Source organism: Ranitomeya variabilis, chromosome 3 (assembly GCF_051348905.1).
Source record: "Ranitomeya variabilis isolate aRanVar5 chromosome 3, aRanVar5.hap1, whole genome shotgun sequence".
In the NCBI taxonomy this organism is placed as follows: domain Eukaryota; kingdom Metazoa; phylum Chordata; class Amphibia; order Anura; family Dendrobatidae; genus Ranitomeya; species Ranitomeya variabilis.
In genome coordinates this window covers 228,301,179-228,323,772 of record NC_135234.1, presented here as the reverse complement: position 1 = coordinate 228,323,772, position 22,594 = coordinate 228,301,179, and the positions used below count along the sequence as shown (strand labels likewise).

At 42.1% G+C, this 22,594-nt stretch overlaps 1 protein-coding gene across 2 annotated transcripts in view; it reads left to right on the top strand.

The window, feature by feature from the left end:
* The window catches only part of LAMB3 (laminin subunit beta 3), a 75,066-nt gene that overhangs the window by 34,366 nt on the left and 18,106 nt on the right, over window positions 1-22,594 (top strand). Inside the window, exons 4-13 of one of the 2 annotated variants that reach the window (XM_077295203.1) lie at window positions 6,332-6,446; window positions 7,327-7,400; window positions 8,281-8,463; window positions 10,674-10,737; window positions 11,194-11,387; window positions 13,809-13,929; window positions 15,244-15,432; window positions 16,299-16,454; window positions 19,308-19,504; window positions 21,359-21,455. In XM_077295203.1, the coding sequence (XP_077151318.1) occupies window positions 6,332-6,446; window positions 7,327-7,400; window positions 8,281-8,463; window positions 10,674-10,737; window positions 11,194-11,387; window positions 13,809-13,929; window positions 15,244-15,432; window positions 16,299-16,454; window positions 19,308-19,504; window positions 21,359-21,455 (1,390 nt within the window). Of the gene's footprint in view, window positions 1-6,331; window positions 6,447-7,326; window positions 7,401-8,280; window positions 8,464-10,517; window positions 10,577-10,673; window positions 10,738-11,193; window positions 11,388-13,808; window positions 13,930-15,243; window positions 15,433-16,298; window positions 16,455-19,307; window positions 19,505-21,358; window positions 21,456-22,594 lie in introns of those variants that run through there. The other variant, XM_077295204.1, reaches the window with a different exon arrangement.

Genomic DNA, 22,594 nt, shown 5'->3' with positions numbered 1-22,594 from the left:
AGACTGAGAATCGGTGGACACCCCTTGCCTTGGAGTCAGTCCCAAAGTCACCATGGACGATGTCACCATTGCAGAGACTCTGACGTGGGTCCAGAAGCAACAGTGTCGGGAGCTGTTGCAACAGAACCAGGATCTATTCTCAGAGTTGCCAGGCCATACACAGGTGGTCGAACATGACGTGTTGACAGAACCGCATGTGAGGGTGAACCTCAAGCCCTACACAATTATGGAACCACGGAGAGAGGTGATACCCAATGAGGTGAAGAGGATGCTAGACCTCGGGGTGATAGAGGAGTCGAAAGTGGATGGTCGAGTCCCAGGGGTGGATTAAGAGTAGCCAGAGCCCCGAGCTGTTCAGACACTGTGGACCCCCCGGTCATGTGACGGGGTCATGTGACGGGGTCATGCGACGGGGTCATCATATACATGAACCAGATTATTCCAGAAAAATAGTTGCTGTGTGAAACTATAACCTGTCAAACATCCATTGTTCTAGTCAATTTACCCTTCAGTTAGGAAGAAAAAAAAACAAAACACAATACTATCACCATAAGTGCCAGTATTCACAGGAGCTTAGTAAGCAGTGCCTGTGTAGAGGTAATACAGTGATCACCGGTGACATTGTACACAGGACCTCTGTATATAGTATACAGTGTATAGTGTCAGTGTATAGGTAACACTGACTCACCATTGACATCTCTAGGTGAAGTCCTTCATCTTTCATCCAGCACAGACTGCCATCACTTCATTCAGCCAGGACTCCTCTCTGCAGGAAATAACACAGTTATCTCGAGCTCCGCTTGCAGAACACATTACCTAATTTTCCCCAACTTCTACATTACACCACATGAAGAAAAAGAGGCAACATAGTGTCACTCTACACAGTAACAGGACCGCCCCGCCAATTTAAACAGTGTCCTAAAAAAAAAAAAATAAAAACATCACTGCAGTAATAATATCCCTTAATTAGCCCCTATGGTAATAATAATATTCCCCATCCTGGCCCCGTGTATCTCATTCCTGGCTCCAGCCATATGTTCTCCCATCCTGCCCTCATGAGTATCCATTCTGCCCCATATGATCTCCCCATCCTGCCCCATCAATCTCCATCGTATGCATCCTGCCCCATGATCCTGCATGATCTGTCTCCAATTCTGCCCCATGTCTTTCATTCTGCCCCTGTCTCCAATCATGCCCCGTATCTACATTCTGCCCATGGCTCCAATCCTGCCCCATCTGTCTCCAGTCCTGCCCACAGTGTGTCCAGCATCTCTGCCCCCAGTGTCCAGCATCTCTGCCCCCAATGTCCAGCATCTCTGCCCCCAATGTCCAGCATCTCTGCCCCCAGTGTCCAGCATCTCTGCCCCAATGTGTCCAGCATCTCTGCCCCCAATGTGTCCAGCATCCTGCCCCCAATGCCCAGCATCTCTGCCTCCAATGTCCAGCATCCTGCTTCCAGTGTGTCCAGCAATCTGCCCCAATGTGTCCAGCATATTGCCCCCAGTGTGTCCAGCATATTGCCCCCAGTGTCTCCAGCATATTGCTCCCAGTGTCTCCAGCAATCTGCCCCAGTGTGTCCAGCATATTGCCCCCAGTGTGTCCAGCATATTGCCCCCAGTGTGTCCAGCATATTGCCCCCAGTGTGTCCAGCATATTGCCCCCAGTGTGTCCAGCATTCTGCCCCCAGTGTGTCCAGCATATTGCCCCCAGTGTGTCCAGCATCTCTGCCCCAGTATGTCCAGCATATTGCCCCCAGTGTGTCCAGCATCTCTGCCCCAGTCTCCAGCATACTGGCGTGGACCCCCCGGATTGCCGATCGCAATTAAAAAAAAAAAATAGTTCTCCTCACCTGTCCGGGCTCCCTCCAGCAGCGCACACTTGCCGGTGACTGACAATGACGCGCACCCGCACATCAATAGCGTTTAATTGCCGCAGCGCCGGTAGGGGCCCGGTGAGCAGATGAGTAATGCCCTGATGGCGGCGGGCAATCTGAGCGGTAGCCCAGGGCCCCTCCACACCAATGGGCCCTGGGCTACCGCCCAGATTGACCCTATTATAATCTGCCCCTGTCGAGTCCTATTGTCCTCGTACCGAAGCCTGACGATGAGTGGCGGTTCTGCAATATTTACCGCAAGCTGAATGAAATTTCTAGTTTTGATGCTTGCCTGATGCCTCGGGTGGACGAACTCATTGAGAGACTTGGACCCGCAAGGTATATTAAAACCCTGGACCTGATGAAGGGCGATTGGCAGATCCCCATATCCCAGGGTGCCAAGGAGAAGACAGATTTCTCGTCGCCTGATGGGTATTTTCAATACACCGGGATGCCCTTCGGACTGCAGGGGGCCCTGGCCACCTTCCAGAGGGCGATGGATCGGATCCTGGCTCCGCATAAGGAATATGCCACAGCATACCTCGATGACATAGTGGTTTTTAGCTCTGACTGGGCTAGTCATCTACCAAAAGTACAGGTGGTTCTGGATGCTTTAAGAAATGTGGGGTTCACGATAAATCCGAAAAAATGTGCCATAGGGAAGGAGGAGGCCAAGTACCTTGGTTATGTTGTCGGGAGAGGTGAAATTAAGCTGCAAATCAACAGCGTTTCTTGGAATTGTGGGGTACTATTGGCGATTCATTCCGAATTTCGCTATGATCGCTGCGCCATCTTCTTAAAGGCACCAAATCAACAATAGTTAAATGGTCTGATGACACAGAGGTGGCGTTCCAGGGACTGAAGAGAGCTCTGTGTAAACATCCGGTCTGGTTGCACCAGACTTCAGCGGTCACGTGACCGCTCACACGACCAATCACAGGCCGCGACGTCTTCTAAGGTCTTTCAAGCGCTCATTCTTAGGAACGGAAGCTGTTGGTTACATCGGTAAGGTCCAGGCTGCGTCGGAGAGGTGAGTATATCAATATTTTTTATTTTTATTCTTTATTTTACACATTAATATTGATCCCGATACCGATTCCCGATATCACAAAAGTATCGGATCTCGGTATCGGAATTCCGATACAGCAAATATCGGCCGATACCCGATACTTGCGGTATCGGAATGCTCAACACTAGTCATTATTCTTCACCATAAAATTTGACCATATACTAGGAATAGATAGAATAATGCTGATGTAATACTTGTAAGACCTTTCAGAATTAGCATTGTTTTGTTATAGGTTTACACTTATTGGTTGCATCTTTTATATTTATTTTCTATTGTTTATTATGTTTTATGAATTCTTGACTGGTTCATTTGTAAGTAATACCAAAGGCATTGCCTTGGGTAAAAGTTGACTGTGCCTTTGCCCTGAACCCAGTAGTCTCACTTAGTGTTGTACAGAGCACATGATCGCCGTGAATGAATGAGTAAGGAGGACGTCTGCCGGGTAAATAAATACTGAATGGTGTTTGGAGCTGGAACACTAAAATGTGCATCTATGGCAGAGTTGGCATAATTAATATGTAAACAGGAAGAAAGATTTTACAATATAATTCTATTAGGAAGATTAATATAACATTTTGCAGACTGTACCAAGAGGCACAATAACAAACTATGGATATAATAGCTTGTTTTATTATTTTACTCGCTTATGTAGCGCTATCTTATTCCGCAGCGCTTTACAGTCATTACCATCTCTGTCACCATTGGGGCTCACTATCTAGATTCCTTATCAGTAGATCATTAGAGTGTGGGAGGAAATCGGAGAACCTGAAGGAAACCTAGGCAAACATGGATAGAACATACAAACTGCTTGCAGATGTTGTTCTAGGTGGGATTTGAACCTAGGACCACCGAGCCACCCTGCTGCCATATTATTTTGACATATTCAAGTATTAGATAGCAGCTGCACACTATTACTTGCTGATGCTGATACAATGGTGGTAGGTGAAGATGGGAAAATCAATTGGACCAGGACACTAATCTGTGACCCCTGGGCAGGAGACATGCAAATCTTCTTACCTCCCAGCTCCGGTTTCCATTAGTCAGGGCTGACACCATGATGGGGACATCATCATTGGGTTGTGACGCACCCAACTTCACGCCAGACCGGCTAATCAAAATAGGAGTCTGATAAATGACAGTGGTGACAGACTAGTAACCTGGCCGATGGACCCGAATCCTGCGTATTGGTTCTCCCACCCACCTCTAGTGCTAGATCAATCATTTTCAAAATGAATACAGGTAGTAAAATAGGGCGTGGGGCACAGCTCAGCTGTTATTGAATGGGGGTGGTGAAATGCATTTCCAAAACCTGTTAAAACCATTTTTGGAGTAAGGCTGGCTCAGTAAAAGAGGTTTTATAGTATTTAAAAAAAAATGACTATTTTCTTCCAAAAATATAGCCATACTTGTCCATTCACTTGAATGGAAATACAGTAACCCTCAACATCAGACACAATCCATGGAGAGGTGTGACACTGATTTTGGAAGAAAGCAAACATCTTGTACTGACTGTACTGTTGTGCCATTAGTGTAGTTGGTCATATTCTAATAATTTTCTAATATAGTATAAACAATTGCATTTTAAACCTGAAAGTCCCAAACCTCATTGCTTAGCCCACTTCTTAATTAACTCTGCTCCCATAGAAATCAGGATGTTGATGGTCACTTGATTTTTCCATGTGACCTTTCCTTGTCTGTTGGCCCCAGCTCCCTTGGAGCAGAAGTGGAAAAAGCCAAGGGACAAGCTTTGATTACCACCATCTTTATTGCTATGGACACATTACTATCCATATCCTATTATCCATGGGCAGCTGAGGTTAGAAAAGACGACTTAGGATAAGCAATAAAGAATTTAGGTTTAGAAATTGCTTATATGAAACATAATTGTTTGCAGCATATTAATATTTTGACCTTAAAGTGACCAAGCACTTTAACTTTTCTTAAAAGGAATCTGTCATCAGGTTATTGCCATCTACATAGAGCAGCATGACCCTGATTCCAATGATGTGTCACTTACTACTGTGCTAAGTGTCATTTTTTATAAAATCATTGATTTATCAGCAGAAGAGTAACACTTCAGGACTAGTAAATCTGCGTCATGGAGTACTCCACATTGATAAGCTTTGTATAATCCTAGCCCTACTACTGGTTTGTAGCTTTCTGCTTATGCACAGTGTACACAGAAAGCTGACAATCAATGGTGTGGGCAGGGTTATACAGAGGTTAACATTCAGAGAATTGGTAGATCTGCTGTACATACAGTGGTGTGTAAAAGTTTGGGCACCCCCAGGTCAAAATTACTGTTATTGTGAACAGTTAAGTGACTTGAAGGTTTTACAATGGCCCTCACAGTCCCCTGATCTGAACATCATTGAAAATCTGTGGCTAGAGCTCAAAATAGAAGTGCATGCAAGACAACCCAGAAATCTCCCAGAACTTGAAGAATTTGCCAAGGAAGAATGGATGAAAACCCTTGAAACAAGAGTCGAAAGACTCTTGTCTGGCTACAAAAAGCATTCACAAGCTGTGATACTTTCAAAGGAGGGTGCTACTAAGTACTAACCATACAAACTTTTGCATTGGCCCATTTTCCTTTTTGTAATTTGTAATTTTTGAAATGGAAAAGATGAATACATATACAGTATATATATATATATATATATATATATATATATATATATATATATATATACTGTATACACTGCTCAAAAAATAAAAGGAACACTTAAACAACAGAATATAACTCCAAGTATATACATATAAAGAAAGAGTTTTTGGCAAAGCCAGCTTACCGCTTTGAAGAAACAGGAAAACATCCAACCTGTGGTTACAGTTCGCACGGAAAACGGATTGGAACAAATCCGCTCATGTAAAGAAAAAACTTTTTGTTTCGCCAGTGATCAGTCCAATGGTAGAGTAAAATATACCTTTAATTTATATAAATATATAAATATATATATGTATATATATATATATATATATATATGTATATATATATATATATATATATATATATATATATATATATATATATTATAGACCGTTAGATATCATTTCATCTTCAACTTGCTTGACTGTTCACAATAACATTCGATCAGGGGTGCCCAAACTTTTACATGCCACTGTATACAGTAACTGTGATTTTACAAAACTGCAAAAAATAGCCCAGTAAGTGACACATCTTTGAATATGAGTCTCTGCTACTACATTATGATGCTCTCAGATAGGATAGGAAACATTTGTAGACAGATTCCCTTTAGAGGCAGGATTGAACAGCATTACTATGAGATTGCCAGTAATAATATCTATTTTTAGGGTATAAAAATGGAGATCTCTATGGCTGCGCTGTACAAAGTTTGAAAATAAAGCTTCTTCTCTTCTTCTTCCAGGGCCAGTTGCAATGTTGTCGCTGTGATTCTCGAGACCCCTTTTCAGCAGTGAGCCATCGGATCATTAATGTGGTCTCACCAATTGGTCATCTTCGGTGGTGGCAATCTGAAAATGGTATGTTCTAAAGAGATCCTTGTATGGTAGACCATCAATCAATCCAAATAAATCCCTAATGTTGACTCCAACAATAGATCAACTATATGTCAATTAAGCGTTTTATTCTTCTAAAATAACTAAATAAAATGAAATCCTCTTTTTTGATGTCTTAGAACATCAGAATGTTTACCGCACCACAGAATATTTTAGGAGGTAATCATATAGATCTGATAGAGAGCTGTACACCAGATGTGAGTAAATGTATGTATTCATGCAGACCTTATTAGTAATGCACATACTTAAACCTGTCCTATCCTATGCATCAATGATATACTTACAAATGAAAAATTCAGTTGCAACCTCTTGGATCCTCAGCTATTGGGTAGATGGAGGTCTGGTCATACCTGTTCACACATTCAGGGCCAGTCCCCCTTTCTGCCTATGCACAGTGTACAGAGAAATCTGCCAATCAGTGGTGTGAGTGGGGTAATATAGAGCTCTTCATTCACAGAACTGCTAGATCTACAGTAGATATAACTGTGATTTTAGCAAACCTACAACAAGCAGCCCAGTAAATTACAATCTTAGGAATCAGAGTATGTGCCCTTATATTATGCTGCTCTCGGATGGGTTAATAAAAGCCTGCTGACCTATTCTCCTTACATGGGTTCCTTATGAAGACAACCGCTGTCTATTTGCTGTGTTGGATCATGAGCTAAGGCATAGAGTGATTTTCGCTTAGATCAATCACTATCTCATTAGGATGAATACTCTCTTTCCTTACTAAACAGTGCAAGATTAGCAAGTTAGCCATAAAAAAGGTCAGGATACTAGAAAATGGTAATCCCCAGAGTCAGCCTGTCACTCATGAGTGTGATGTTCTTTATTCTCTTCACAGGAGTTGATGCCGTTTCTCTGCAATTTGATTTGAACAGGAAGTTTCAGCTCACTGATGTCACTTTGGATTTTAGGGTAAGTCCCTTTGGTTCACACGGAAGACATGCTGAGTCCGACATAATGATTAGCTACTTTACTTTACTCTATAAAAAGGATTTTTACCTTTGGTTGAGCATCATTAACTCCTTTAGGAAGCCCGGAACATTTTTTTTCACATTCACTCAACATATATACTGTTAAAGGGGGTTGTCCACTAGTAGGACAACCCCTTCTTAAACTAAAAGTTCAGCCCCAATAAAATAAATAAACCTATTATCATCTCCCGTACTGGCTCTGTTCCAGCAGTGTCGGTAATCGTGGTCCGACGGCTATGGTGCGGTGGAATGACACATGATGCCCGGCACCCAATCAGCGCTGACATCACTTTCTCCGCCTCCAGTTGAAATGAACATAGAGAGGAAGTCCGAGATCAGCTACAACCCAGACTTTGGCTTAAAGTTCAGTTCGTACGAAGATGGGGACAGTGATGTCAGTGCTGATTGGACGCCAGGTATCACGTGTCATTCCATGGCATCACAGCCCCGGAACCACAAGTGCCGACACCGCTGGAACAGAGCCGGTACAGGAGATGAGTATAGGTTTGTCTATTTTATCGGTGCCGAACATTTATTTTAAGAAGAGGTTGTCCTAGAAGTGGACAACCCCCTTTACCAGTATGTATAAAAAATGTCTCGGGCTTCCCTAAAGGAGTTAATGACGCTCAACCAATTAGAAACTCAAATTTATTGTAGAATTAATATAATATAATCACGGCCCTTTTCTGTGGCACCTAGGTACAAGAAAATGATGGCCCAGCTGCCATGAGCAGTATTTCCCCTATTAATTCTCTCTCTCTCTCTCTCAGCGCTCCTTGCTCTCTTTAACCTCCTGCCCTCCTTTCATTTGATCCTTACAGAGCCCCCGGCCAGCTGGCATGCTGATCGAGCGTTCTTCTGACTCAGGGAAGACTTGGCAGGTGTATCAGTATTTAGCCTTTAACTGCGCTGCCTTATTCCCTCACATAAGACAAGGTCGTCCCCAAAACCTTGAGGATGTACGGTGTCAAGAACTTCAAGGGAACCCGAGACATGGGGGCAAGGTAAACTGAAGGCACCACCTGTTCTCTCGGGGTGAATGTGGCATTATTATGATAAAAGATTTGTACAATTATATTTGCACTTATTCTATGGTTTGTGAAGTGATCGATTCCTGTGGAATTCTGTAAAAATACAATATACACTGGTGAATATTATCTATAGTGGGGCCTATGGGGTGTGGATAATGTCACCACCTCATCTTCAATATTGTGATGAAGAGTATACAGTGGAGATCAATAAGTGTGTGGTAAAAGTGGATTGGAAATGCAACTTTCCATATTTAGCTGCCTAACTATGGGAAAACGCGAAATAAATCACTGCTCTTCAAAGGCATAGGCCTCATTTTTCTTGTCTGCGCTAAACATTGCAAATGGCTGGATATGCAGCAAAACTTAGAATAAATATGAGAAAAAAAAAAAATCAAAATTGGGCTCTATGGCCCTGATTCAGGATGTGTATTGAAGTGACACACTCCTGATTTATCAAGAGACTGAAAATTTGTGTTCGCCTTCCACGCGCCTCGCCACAAATCTTCCTTCACTCAGACTGGAGTAAGATTTCTGGTGAATTAGATGAGCTGTGGTGTCACGTCCCCGTTCCACCTCTGTCCCATCCCCAGCTCTGCTCATTTTTAACACAGCTGGGCAAAACTGGTATGAAAATACCAAGCTACAAAAAGTTTGCAACATTTCAAAGCATTTGATGGTAGAATTCTGACCCGATTTCGTAGATGAATATACTAAATATAAATAGCAGAGTTTAGGAAATAGATTTGCAAGACCCTTGTACAGCAGCAACATTGGTACTGTAATCCCTGACCGCCAGATTATGGAGTGGATGTCAGTCTCCGGACTTGAACACCACCAATCTTTGATGAGATTTCAAGAAGGTGGTTGCAGCACGCAAACCGAAGATTATTAATGAACTGGAGTTCTCTTGGGGGCTCTGAGTCCATTTTGTTACGTCCTAAAACACTGTGCTAACACTTTTTTCTTACATCCGGTTTCATACATTGGTCCCACAGCAAGGCGGTTTAAAGAGTACATGTCAGCAGGTTTTTGCTATGTAATCTGAAGACTGCTGGAGAAGGAGGCTGCAACACAGATTTCAAAAATGTGTCACTTATCAAGCTGTGTCCTGCTGTTTACTTACAATGAAGATTTTATCACCTGGTGATTATCACTAGCTTGTCTATGCTTGCTAAACCAACCACGCTCCCTCCTGTGATAAGCACTGTCAATAGCTATGTACACAGAGAGTCTGATGTGGGCAGGGTTAGCTTTCACAGCTCTGCTGCATTCTACATCTAAAGGTACCTTCACACTAAACGATATCGCTAGCGATCCGTGACGTTGCAGCGTCCTGGCTAGCGATATCGTTGAGTTTGACAGGCAGCAGCGATCAGGATCCTGCTGTGATATCGCTGGTCGTTGGTTAAAGTTCAGAACTTTATTTGGTCGTCAGATCGCCGTGTATCGTTGTGTTTGACAGCAAAAGCAACGATGCCAGCGATGTTTTACAATGGTAACCAGGGTAAACATTGGGTTACTAAGCGCAGGGCCGCGCTTAGTAACCCGATGTTTACCCTGGTTACCAGTGTAAAATGTAAAAAAAACAACAGTACATACTCACCTTCGCGTCCCCCGGCGTCCGCTTCCTGCACTGACTGAGCGCCGGCCGTAAAGTAAAAGTACAGCACAGCGGTGATGTCACCGCTCTGCTGTTAAGGTCGGCACTCAGTCAGTGCAGGGAAGCGGACGCCGGGGGATGCGAAGGTGAGTATGTACTGTTTGTTTTTTTACATTTTACACTGGTAACCAGGGTAAACATCGGGTTACTAAGCGCAGCCCTGCGCTTAGCAACCCGATGTTTACCCTGGTTACCCGGGGACTTCGGCATCGTTGGTCGCTGGAGAGCGGTCTGTGTGACAGCTCTCCAGCAATCAAACAGCGACGCTGCAGCGATCGGCATCGTTGTCTGTATCGCTGCAGCGTCGCTTAGTGTGAAGGTACCTTAAAAACTCTGATTGTGTCACAACTGCTGCACCCAGTAGACTAAGTTATACATCGCTGAAATCAGGATCTCTTTTCCTACGTCATGTTGCTCTCAGATGAGGTATCAATAACCTGCTGACAGATTCCCTTTAAAGTATTGTAACATTATCTAAGCTGGAAGCCTTATCATCAGCTGATATTTCTGAATTAATTTACAGATACAATTTAGTCCTATGGCAATGGCTTTCTCTGCTCCTGTCTCTAAAAGTCAGCAAATCCACGGTAAGGCTACAATCCATTCTATTTTTCTATTACATAATATTATATCATATTATACTACTACTACTTGTTTTCGCTGATCATAATCATTGCTGGTAAATGACTGTGGTTGTATGATTAAATCAGATTATAGGTTGCAATTTAGAATAGAGTTAAGTGGTGGAGCAATGGGAGGATACCGTTTTTACCATTCCCCGGTGTTTGGACAACTTGCAGACACTCATGCCAAATAAGTGAACAGTGGCCGCCATGTAACCGTATGATGACATCTCTAAGTAATTGTAAAATATCCCAATATAGAAATGAATCCCTTCTTTATGGTCCTCTTACAGGACATGATGCCATCACACATGGTGAGGTGACACTTCAAGCACATTGATTGACCTATGAGGTGGGATCATTTTGCTCTGCCTGCAATTTATATGAACGATGATTATTTGGTCTGGTTTATTTTTGCAGAACTTGGACAGTTCACCAATCTGAGACTCAATTTCACTCAATTGACACACTTGCCACCTCAGAGATATCGAGAGCCCAGCGCGTTCTATGCAGTCAATGAGATGCGGGTGCACGGCAGTTGCTTTTGTTATGGCCACGCAGACCGCTGCATATCGGACAATGAGCTAGAAAGAGATCCATTCGGTGACATCCAGGTGAATATCATGTTTATATAATGTATATGTAATTATTGCAATACGTACAGTAAAATGACCTCCATCGAACATTAATGGGTTCAGACACATGCTAAGTTATCAGATATTATGCATTACTAGATTATAGAATAGTATAATACATCTCTTTGCATCGTTAAAGATGCTAGAAAACAACATTATTGCTGCACTGTGCCCAGCCCTGTGTATTTTTTTTTGTAGTGGATATAGTTTTTTTATGCAAAAACCGCATATCTAGACATGTACAAGGATGTAATGAATGTGGTCTTAGAGTATATAACTTTAATCGACCCTGGAATTCTGCAGTTTATAGTCAAACTGCAGATCTTTGTCACAAGCTGGGACAACCCCTATAAGTAGCATACAAGAAAAGAGTAAAGGGTGACTTAATTTGGGGTATACTGCATGTGGTTCAAACTTTTTTCCAGGGCATATAAAACTTTAGTGACACCACTCTACATGTGGGTTGGTTCATGGTGAAATAAAGGGGATTTTCAGACTTTTGATAAAGATGATTCATAGAATACCAGAATATTACAGTTGGAAGGGACCTCCTGGGTCATTGGGTCCAACCCCCTGCTCAATGCAGGATTCACTAAACCATCTCACACATATATCTGTCTAGCCTCTGAAGACTTCCACTGAAGAAGAACTCACCACCTCTCGTGGCAGCCTTTTCCACCCATTGATCACCCTCAATGTCAAAAAAGATTTTTCTTACATCTAATCTGTATCTTCTCCCTTTCAGTTTCATTCCATTGCTTCTCATGTTTCCATGTGCAAAAGAGAATGATGATCCCTCTACACTGTGACATCCTTTCAGATATTTGTAGATCGCTATTAAGTCTCCTCTTAGCCTTCTTTTCTGAAAGCTAAACAATCCCAGATCCTTTAATCGTTCCTCGTAGGACATACTTTGCAGTCTGCTCACCATCCTGGTAGCTCTTCTCTGAACTTGCTCCAGTTTTTTGATGTCTCTTTTAATTTGTGGTGCCCAGAACTGGACACAGTATTCCACATGCGGCCTGACCAAGGAGGAGTAGAGAGGGATAATTACTTCATGTGATCCAGAGTCTATGTTTCTCTTAATACATCCCAGAACTGTGTTTGCTTTTTTTTGCTGTTGCAGCAAACTGTTGACTCAGGTGCAGTCTGTGATTTATTAGTATGCCCAAGTCTTTTTCACACGTGCTGTTGCTTAGTTCTATTCCTCCCATTCTGAATATGTCATTTTAATTTTTCTTGCCCAGATGTAGAATCTTGTCTTTCTCCATTTAAAATACCATTCTATTAGTCGCTGCCCATTGTTCAAGCTTATCTAGATCATTCTGAATCCTTTCTCTATCTTTTCCTGTGTTAGCGATCCCTCTTAACCTTACATTGTCTGCAAATTTGATTAGTTTTCCTTCAGTTCCTTATCTAGATCATATAGAAAAATGTTTAACAACACTGGGGCCAGAACAGAGCCTTGTGGTACCCCACTTGACACATTTTTCCAATTGGATGTGCAACCATTTATTACCACTCTTTAAGTAGGATCACTGAGCAAGGTATGAACCTACCTAACCGTAGCCTTCTCAATCCCTTACTTGGTCATTTTTTCAATAAAGATAGTATGAGATACTTTATCAAATGCTTTGCTTAAGTCGAGATATACTATATCTACCACATTTCCCTGATCCACCCAGTCACTGATTCCATAATAGAAGGAAATTAGATTAGTCTGGCATGACTTGTTTGCTGCAAGCCCATACTGGCTGTGGTTAATTACTGTATTCTTATCCAGGTTCTTACATACATGCTATTTAATAATTTGTTCAAATATCTTTCCTGGTATAGAAGTTAGACTCACTGGCCTGTAATTTCCTGGCTCCATATTCTTTCCTTTTTTGAAGATAGGGACAACATTTGCCTTTCTCCAATGCAATCTTGTCTTGTTCTCCAGGAATTTTCAAAGATTCTGGACAATGGTTCTGCAATTTCCTCAGAGTGGTTTATAACTTAGACAATACAAGGAGCAGAATTTGAGCATACGCTCCTCTGCACCATTCAAGACAGGACTCTGCAGAGTCTAGAAAAAACAGTTCTTGAGCCCTACTCTTGGAAACACTCTCCCATTCATCGTCAGCAATCAGTAAATTTTCTCCTATATGCTGGATAGGGGATTACTTACTATATTTACTACAAGTAAAATATTGGAGGTACAAAGAGGTATACAATGGGCATCTATTGGCTAATGGGGGCCATATTAATGATCCAAGTATCATAGTAGTTTATACAATTGTTAGGAATACATAAGGCCTATGATTTGCTACTATGTGTTCCAGAGGATCGGACCATTAGTAACTCTCCTAGTAATGTACTATAAGTCATGATTTCTTCATGCATTTGTCATTTCTGTAGATACATGGAACATGTGCATGCCAACATAACACAGCCGGAGTAAACTGTGAGCGCTGTGACGACCTCTACAATGACCTGCCCTGGAGGCCAGCTGATGAAAACAACCCAAATGTGTGCAAACGTAAGTGCCCAGTACACCGGTGAGAGGTCACCTAGACAGCGATAATGTACAGCCAGGAAAGCATCACACAACGTATTCTTCATTTCACTTTTATGCTTGTTCTGCAGTTTTTCTTTTGCTCGTTTCTACCAATTATTGTGTCATTCTTCAGATGTGAATCCTGTAAATCTTCCTAGGATTGCACTGATGGTCGGTGAGGTGACCTTTCTTAATCATCTCTGATGATCCTCCCTTTCTGTTGTTACCTATGCACTATAGCATGGACTTTGCCATCCAAATTGTTTTGGCATTTCTGGTTTTGTTAATACTTCATCCTGAGTGTGTGCCCTAAATTGTTTCACAGAGGTAAAAATAGCAGAATTGTTCACATAGCTGTAAGGAACACTCGGAACAACTGCCGGAGTATACAGCTCTATTATTACATTTCTAATCAGCACCCTACAAGTGCTCATCGACCTTTACAGGGAATCTGGCAGCAAGATCAACCCTGTTTTATATGGGCATGTAGGTCAGTGAAAGACAACCACGTTGGTCAATGATTTTAAAAATGTGTAAATGAGATTTTAAGTGCTTCATCACAGCCAGAGCACTTAACAAAACCCTGCCTTCGGAGGTTACATGCTGTATTCCCACATGTGCTAGGCATCCTGCTTGTTCTTCTTACATATCTGGATGAAACATGCACCCGCTAAAGCTAGTACCTTTGGCAGGGCACCTTAGTGAACAGAAGGAAAGCGATGAGCTATGTAGTTACTAGGTTTCCTGACCAGACGCATTCAGCTGCAGATGAAAATAACCACAGTGAAGTGCTATGGGCTTGAAAAAGCACTTAAAGGGAACCTGTCAGCAGGTGCAAAGTATGATGGTTACAGCAGATCAGGGAAGACGGCCGCACTTATGTGCATGTACAAAAGATAGAATGCAGAAGAGTCTACAAACGGAAATAATAACAAGTAAATGAAAGAATATCAGGATCTGGTTTTAATTAGTAATGAATGAAAGTGACACATTCCCTGTATATAGCCACCTTGTCTCCATGTATACAGGCAAGGGAATGACATGTTGCATACAGTCAGCTATCGCCATCTGGTGGTATGCTCTGTACACTGCAATGGATGCTAGGCTATCGCATTCTCAGCAGCTGTAATGGACCCGCTATCTGTTGGGGAAAATGCCATATATTGTTTGAAACAATTAACATATTATTATGTCATCTTGTAAAATATTAATCAGCAAAGATTGTGGGTCTGGAATTAGATGGTTCTTTGTAATGTGGAACAACCAGTAATACTGACTTTTTCTTCCCAATTTCAGGCTGTAACTGCAACAACCACTCCGACAAATGCCACTTTGATGCCGCAGTGTATGAAGCCAGCGGGAGAGTGAGCGGAGGCGTGTGTGAGGATTGTGCTGATGGTACTGCCGGGAGGAACTGCGAGAGGTGCAGAGCTGACTATTATAGGAACCCCAATAAAGATATGAGCCACAGGGACGCCTGCATCTGTGAGTCCTTATTTATACACCTTTGGGGGAGGGGAGGATTTGGTTAGGGCAACAAGTCAATTGCACGTCAACCAGATTTTAGAAGTTCAGGTTGCAATTCCTGGGAGCTTTCAAATTCATTTTATTAGATGGGTCATTATTATGTAGACCTGCTTTAATTTGGCGCCACCTGCTGGTTGGCATCATGCCTGCAAGCTGATTGCACAGCTCTGGGAAAAATGAAGACACCACCACATCAAAACCCTATCATGGGCAGCCCAATCTCCAGACCTGAACCCCATTGAAAACCTCTGGAATGTAATCAAGAGGATGATGGATAGTCACAAGCCATCAAACAAAGAAGAACTGCTTACATTTTTACAGAAGCAGTGTGAAAGACTGGTGGAAAGCATGCCAAGACGCATGAAAGCTGTGATTAAAAATCATGGTTATTCCACAAAATATTGATCTCTGAACTCTTCCTGATTTAAAACATTAATATTGTTGTTTCTAAATGATTATGAACTTGTTTTCTTTGCATTATTTGAGGTCTGAAAGCACTGGTTAATTTTTTTAATTTTGACCATTTCTCCTTTTCGGAAAAAAATACTAAATTTATTGCTTGGAAATTCGGAGACATGTTGTCAGAAGTTTATAGACTAAAAGAGCAATTTACATTTTACTCAAAAATATACCTATAAAGAGAAATATCAGACAATCTGAACATTTTGCAGTGGTCTCTTAATTTTTGCCGGAGCTGTATTTCGTACTCACACATGACTTTATTAATAATTTTTGCTTATATTGTTTACTTTCCAACAGGGTAATTTAGGTACAACTTAGGTTTTTCACCTTTGTTTTAAACGTGAACATATTTGACTTTTTAGCATGTGATTGTGATCCGGAGGGCAGTGTAGAAGGTGGTAGCTGTGATCCTATGAATGGAAGATGCATCTGTAAAGAAAATGTTGGAGGAGAGCGATGTGATCAATGTAAGCCAGGGTACTACCAACTGAGTGCTGCCAACCCACGTGGCTGTACCGGTAAGTGACTGCTCGCTCAAGGCGCAGATTATAAACCCCTCACTTGGTATCATCACGTTAGCTTTATATTGTTCTGTTGTTGAGAACCAGAGTGTGTGTGAATTGATTTGCAGAACCCTGTCCGTCAGTTACGTCAGCAATCTGTGACCAAAGGACGGGAGCTCTGAGAACCACCTCTGACCTAACTGCATCCCTAGATCCTCTTTTGATTAGCAGGCCTGGCATGACATCTTTTTTGAGGCGTGATGCACATGTGGTTAATCTGCAGACGAGCCCCAGATGTCGGGAGGTAGGAGGCAGTTCCCAAGACTCCCGTAGAGTGATCTCAGAGTCGGACATGACTGAAACACAGAGACTTCCAAATCAATTTGTACTAATCCTATTTAGTGCTGAATAATAGTCAGAAGAGTAGAATATTAACACTTTAGAACATTCTGGAAAATATCTAACATGTCACCATAGTTTTCAGCTCTTAATGTCATTTTAATTCTCAGCAGGAGGGCGGCGCTGACTTATTTTTACCTTCATGATATCAATCACTTAAGAAGACGATTCCCATAACTCATCCACGGCTGTCATATCTAGCCTAGGGCTGTACACGGACCTCTCTGTGCCTCTGTACTACCTCTAGAGGGGAACACATGGAGCATCTGATGGAGCATGCCATGATCATTTTCTACCAGATTCATAGGGAGTCTGACAGGAAAGTCTCTGTATGCCCAAGTATGACATTGCAGACACATGGCAAAGGGCCCATGCCTGGATATTGTATGTAGTGATCATACGGCAACATACTTGTACAAAAGCTTTTCTGAAGTCAATATATTTCATCTCAATCAACTCTCACCTATTGTATACACCAGTTGTTCCCAACATTTCTTCCCTCGAGAGCTACTTCCAGTGCCCCCCCACATAGTAATGACACAAAGAGCCCCCATTACTGGTATAACGACAGCCAAAGCTTCCCCTCAGAAAGCCCCTGGTGCCTTCGTCCCTATACTTACATCCAGGGGTTCCCACTCCACCCTCTTTCGGTATTTTTGCTCACCAAACTATTACTATAACCACCTTTTCCTCACCAGTACAGTCCATGCACATTCAGATCTGCTCTGTGCAACTCACAAAAGTCTCCATCTGGAGATCTTCTCTTCATGGCTGCTTTCTAGACCTAGTGCTAATGTACTACGTCCTTCAGTTTTTGAATAAAAAAAACTGATATAACAAGGATGTAAAGTAGATGTCAAAATGGTCATTTTTGGATAGATGTAAAAACGGAGCCTAGTCTTATACAAAGTTTATTGTTTGACCTTTATTTTTCACAGGTTATAGAGCGCCAACTAGAGGTGGACATATTTTGCAAACCTTGGCTTTGTGTGCATTTCAAACAAATATTTCCATATTTTTGTGATGGAGCTGTATGTGCTACCTAGAAGTCAATAAAGGATAACTTGCTGGAATATCCTTCCATATTACTACCTGGATTCTTTCATAATTGGAAAGAAATTGCAGGATTTTCAAATAGCTGTTCATCTCTAATGACATCATATTCCATTTTGTTCTCTATTAACCTCTAATGTTCATATCACAGATGCACACATACTAGTCCAGATTTTTAGAAAACCACTTTTCTGATCATTATGTATTTTGAAGTGGGGTTTAAAAATGACATCTTGCTTAATATATTCATATTCTTTCATACATGCCAAATGGCCTAAATTTGCCAGGACAGTTCCAAAAATTGTGCAGCCTCTTTGGCTGAAAAGGGGTGCAGGCTTACATAGCCCATACCCGTATATGGGAGTTTATGTGCAGCATTTAAATGGTCCTGGGGGTACATCGGTTGGGGCAATAGTGTCCCTGAATTGTCAACACTAGGGTTGAGCGAAACGGGTCGGCCATTTTCAGAAGTCCCCGACTGTGTGGGGTCGGCCATGAGGTCGGCGATCTTCTGAATCTGGTATCGGAATTCCGATACCGAGTTCCGATATGTTTGAGATATCGGAAATCGGTATCGGAATCCATATTTAAGTGTAAAATATAGAATCAAAATAAAAAATATTGATATACTCACCCTCGGACGCGCCCTGGTACTAACTGGCAGCCTTCCTTCCTAAGAATGAGCGCGTGAATGACCTGCGGTGACGTCGCGGCTTGTGATTGGTCGCCTGAGCGGTCATATGGACGGCCGCGACCAATCACATGCCGTGACGTCATCTAAGGCCCTTCACGCGCTCATTCTTAGGAAGGAAGGCTGCCGGAAAGAAGCCGAGGGTGAGTATATTCCTATTAGGTATATACTCACCCTCGGACGCGCCCTGCTTCTTTCCGGCAGCCTTCCTTCTTAAGAATGAGCGCGTGAAGGGCCTTAGATGACATCACGGCTTGTGATTGGTCGCGGCCGCCCATGTGACCGCTCAGGCGACCAATCACAAGCCGCTACGTAACCGCAGGTCATTCACGCGCTCATTCTTAGGAAGGAAGGCTGCCAGTTAGTACCAGGGCGCGTCCGAGGGTGAGTATATCAATATTTTTTATTTTGATTCTTTATTTTACACTTAAATATGGATCCCAGGGCCTGAAGGAGAGTTTCCTCTCCTTCAGACCCTGGGAACCATAGTATCCCATTGCACTGCATTGGGTTTCGTGTTTCGGCCGACCCCGACTTTTTTATAGGATCGGCCGATTTCACTCGACCCGACTTTTGAGAAAGTCGGGTTTCGTGAAACCCGACCCGATCCTATAAAAATAAAAGTCGCTCAACCCTAGTCAACACCATTGGTGGTAAGTATGGGGTATGGCTTGTAGACCACCAGGATTACAACTTTATCAATGCTATGCTCCATGTTGTTCCAGAGTGTGACTGTAACCCCCAGGGCACGGAAAGAAACCAGCCATGTGACAGTGAAACAGGACAGTGTCGGTGTCTTCCAAATGTCACAGGTCGGCGTTGTGACCAGTGCATCTCCCACTACTGGAATATTGACAGTGGAAGAGGATGTCAGATGTGTGGCTGCCATGCTAGGAATTCCTACAGTCTCCAATGTAATCAGGTAAGAGCTATCTTCACATGTTACATTAGCAGATATATGGTGCAGAAATATTAGCAGAGCATAAGGTGTTGTAATTCAGTACGCATGATCCTTCAGGAGGAACCTATATTTACTAGATGCCCTTCCCTGAATGTTTAGGATACAGCTGACATTAATGGTTATTGGTAAGGGTCTTGACTTATTGGTCGGCGGGGATCCAACTGCTGGGACCTGCACCGATGGACAGACTGGAAACTTTTTCCCAGTTGGAATGGAATGGCAATGTGCATACTGAACCGTCACGCTATTCATTCCCTACGATGCTGATGACTTGCTCTTGGCATTTTCCGGGAGCCCCATAGAGTATGACTGGAGCAGTGGTCGAGCATCTGACCTGACCAGATGCTCCATTTTGTAACAAGGATAACAATTCTCTGTTCTGCCAATCGGTGCCGGTCTGATCACTTAAAACCCCACCAATCAGTAAGTTACCTCCTATCGAATGGGAAGGTGATGACTTGTTTTAACGGTACAATTCCTTTAAGGTACAGGTTTTTATCCATGAATGAGTGGATTTGAGCTTGACCTGAATAATGAGGAAATAATTCTTTCCAGATGTGACTTATATAACAGAGTATAAGAACATCCATTTATTTACACAAGCAAGAAATCTGATTTACTTTTAGGGATCTATGGGTATTAATGGTCATAAATAATGCAATTCCCTAATATTTTAGACTAGACTTAGTTTTTACGTATCCCCAACAGGTCACATCATTTCTTTAGTATTGCATACCTGCCTTAATTTGCTTCAGTGCATCTGGTCTTCTCTCCGTGGGATATGCTCAAATCGTAACCTGTTGGGACTACTTGGAGACTGGGATTGAGGAACACTGTTTTGGGAGAGTTGCTTTATAAGACTTGATACGAGGCAGAAAGGCTTTACGTAAAGGTCCTAGGCTATTCCGAGCAGTAATGAACTGTATGCATTTATAGGGATACATTGGAAAGCAGTGAAGCAGCTGTGTATTAGATGGGCTGATGAGCACTCTACCACTAAGCAGTGGTGGAAATAAACAAGAAACAGATACTTTAGGGTCACGCAGTGCTTCTTAGATGAGACTGCTTGGATCTAAGAGAAGGCTCACTAAAGTACTCTTGGAATGAAGAACCTGGGATAATGAGACAGATGAGATTGTCCAACTAATTAGCATTGATTTAAATAAGAACATACAAAATATATCTGCACATGAAATCACTGATACATGTAAATATGTTATTAATGAATGTGCACCTCAAGCAGGATAAAGTTTATACTATAGCCGGAGATCCTGGGATCAAAATTAATGTTCATGAAAATATTCAAATGTCATCAAGAGCTGTTCTCCACACTCAAAGCCCAGAATGGTGGGCACCATCCACAGAGGGCACCTGTGCAAAAACAGAATACAGGGTCTTTGATTTTCAACTGATAACTTTTGCTACCTATGATGACATATCAGTCCCTGAACTTACTTGATTACTTTTGGCTTTTCAATGGCTGTAAGCCATAATCTTCAACATTAACAGAAATAAACACTTGAAATAGATCACTCTGTTTGTAATGACTCTATATGATATATGAGTTTCACTTTTTGTATTGAACAACTGAAATAAATTAACTTTTTGGTGATATTCTAATTTTGTGAGAAGCACCTGTATATGTAGGCTACGTTTTCCAGGCAATGCGTATACATATGTATTCAGATGATAAAAAAACAATGCAAAGTAAAGTATACCAATATCATTAATCATGAATATAATAACGTAGATTACTGCTTATAACATATGAAGAGATTGGCTATATAACAATAAGTCTTATTCTGCTCCATGTAGGTCACTGGACAATGTCTCTGCAGGGAGGGCTTTGGTGGCCAAATCTGCACTGAATGCCCGGACAGGATGTATGGTACCCTACAGTCCGGATGTCGAGGTTTGTTTTGCCACTCACATGATGCCAGTAGTGAGAACTCCCTTCTGCAGCAGCTTAAATTCAATTTAGGGATAAGTGCTCAATTTTAATTTATTTGAATTATTAATACATGCAAATTAAGAACTTCAAAGCAAATTAAATTTATTTATCATCATGTTCACATAGAAGTATTTTTAGACTTGTACTAGTAAACATCAAAGAGTAATGCAATATTATGGGACTTTTGTATATGGGATGGATTCTCGCTCCACCTTAAAACAACCATAATTACAGTAAGCCTAGACACTAGAAAAAAGGCAAACATTTTTAGATGCATTTACAATGAAAGACTATTGTTAACGAGAGTACCTAGGAACGAGAATTGTGCATATATAAACAGGCAATCAATCATTTGATGAACCAGCAAAATGCTTGTTCGTCGGGTGAAATGCTCTTTCATGCTGCATAAAAGATCATCATTCTCATGAGCACACCATTCCCTGTAAACATGATTCATGCTGCCGAGAACATTGAGAGCCTTTGCGCACCGAACGATCTATTACAGATTGTTTGGCGATGTCTGCCTGTATAAACAGCAAGTGGCTGATTGGCAATCATCTAGGGCCACTGGTTGTTATGTGTAGACCTGTTTGTACTTTAGTTGTCAAAGTGGTCACAGCTTCCCAAATCCCAAGGCTAAAACAATCCCGGTAGGAGTCAGGTAAAGCGCTCTGCCATTTGGATTCACAAATACTGTGATGTCCCGACCCCAGTTGTCTTACATTTAGCACACGGTACACCACCTGGACAACCCCTTTCTAAAATAAAAATAACAGAAACCTCCCATACCGGCACCATTCCAGCACTAGTTCTCCTGGAGCTCATGTAACATGGTTATGTCATGTGAGCCCTGCAGTCAATCAGCAGCAGCTACTGAGTTACTGTGTGCTTACCTTCTTCATCTGAACCTTGTATAAGTGGAAGTAGTGAGCCTAATCACTGCCACTGATTGGCTGCAGGGCTCACATGGCATAATATCACGTAACCCCCAGTGTCAACATTGCTTTAACGTCGCCAGTATAGAAGATGAGTACCTGTTACTTTTATTTTATTAGATGGACTACTTTATTTAAAAATAAGTTGTACAGATAGTATAGAAA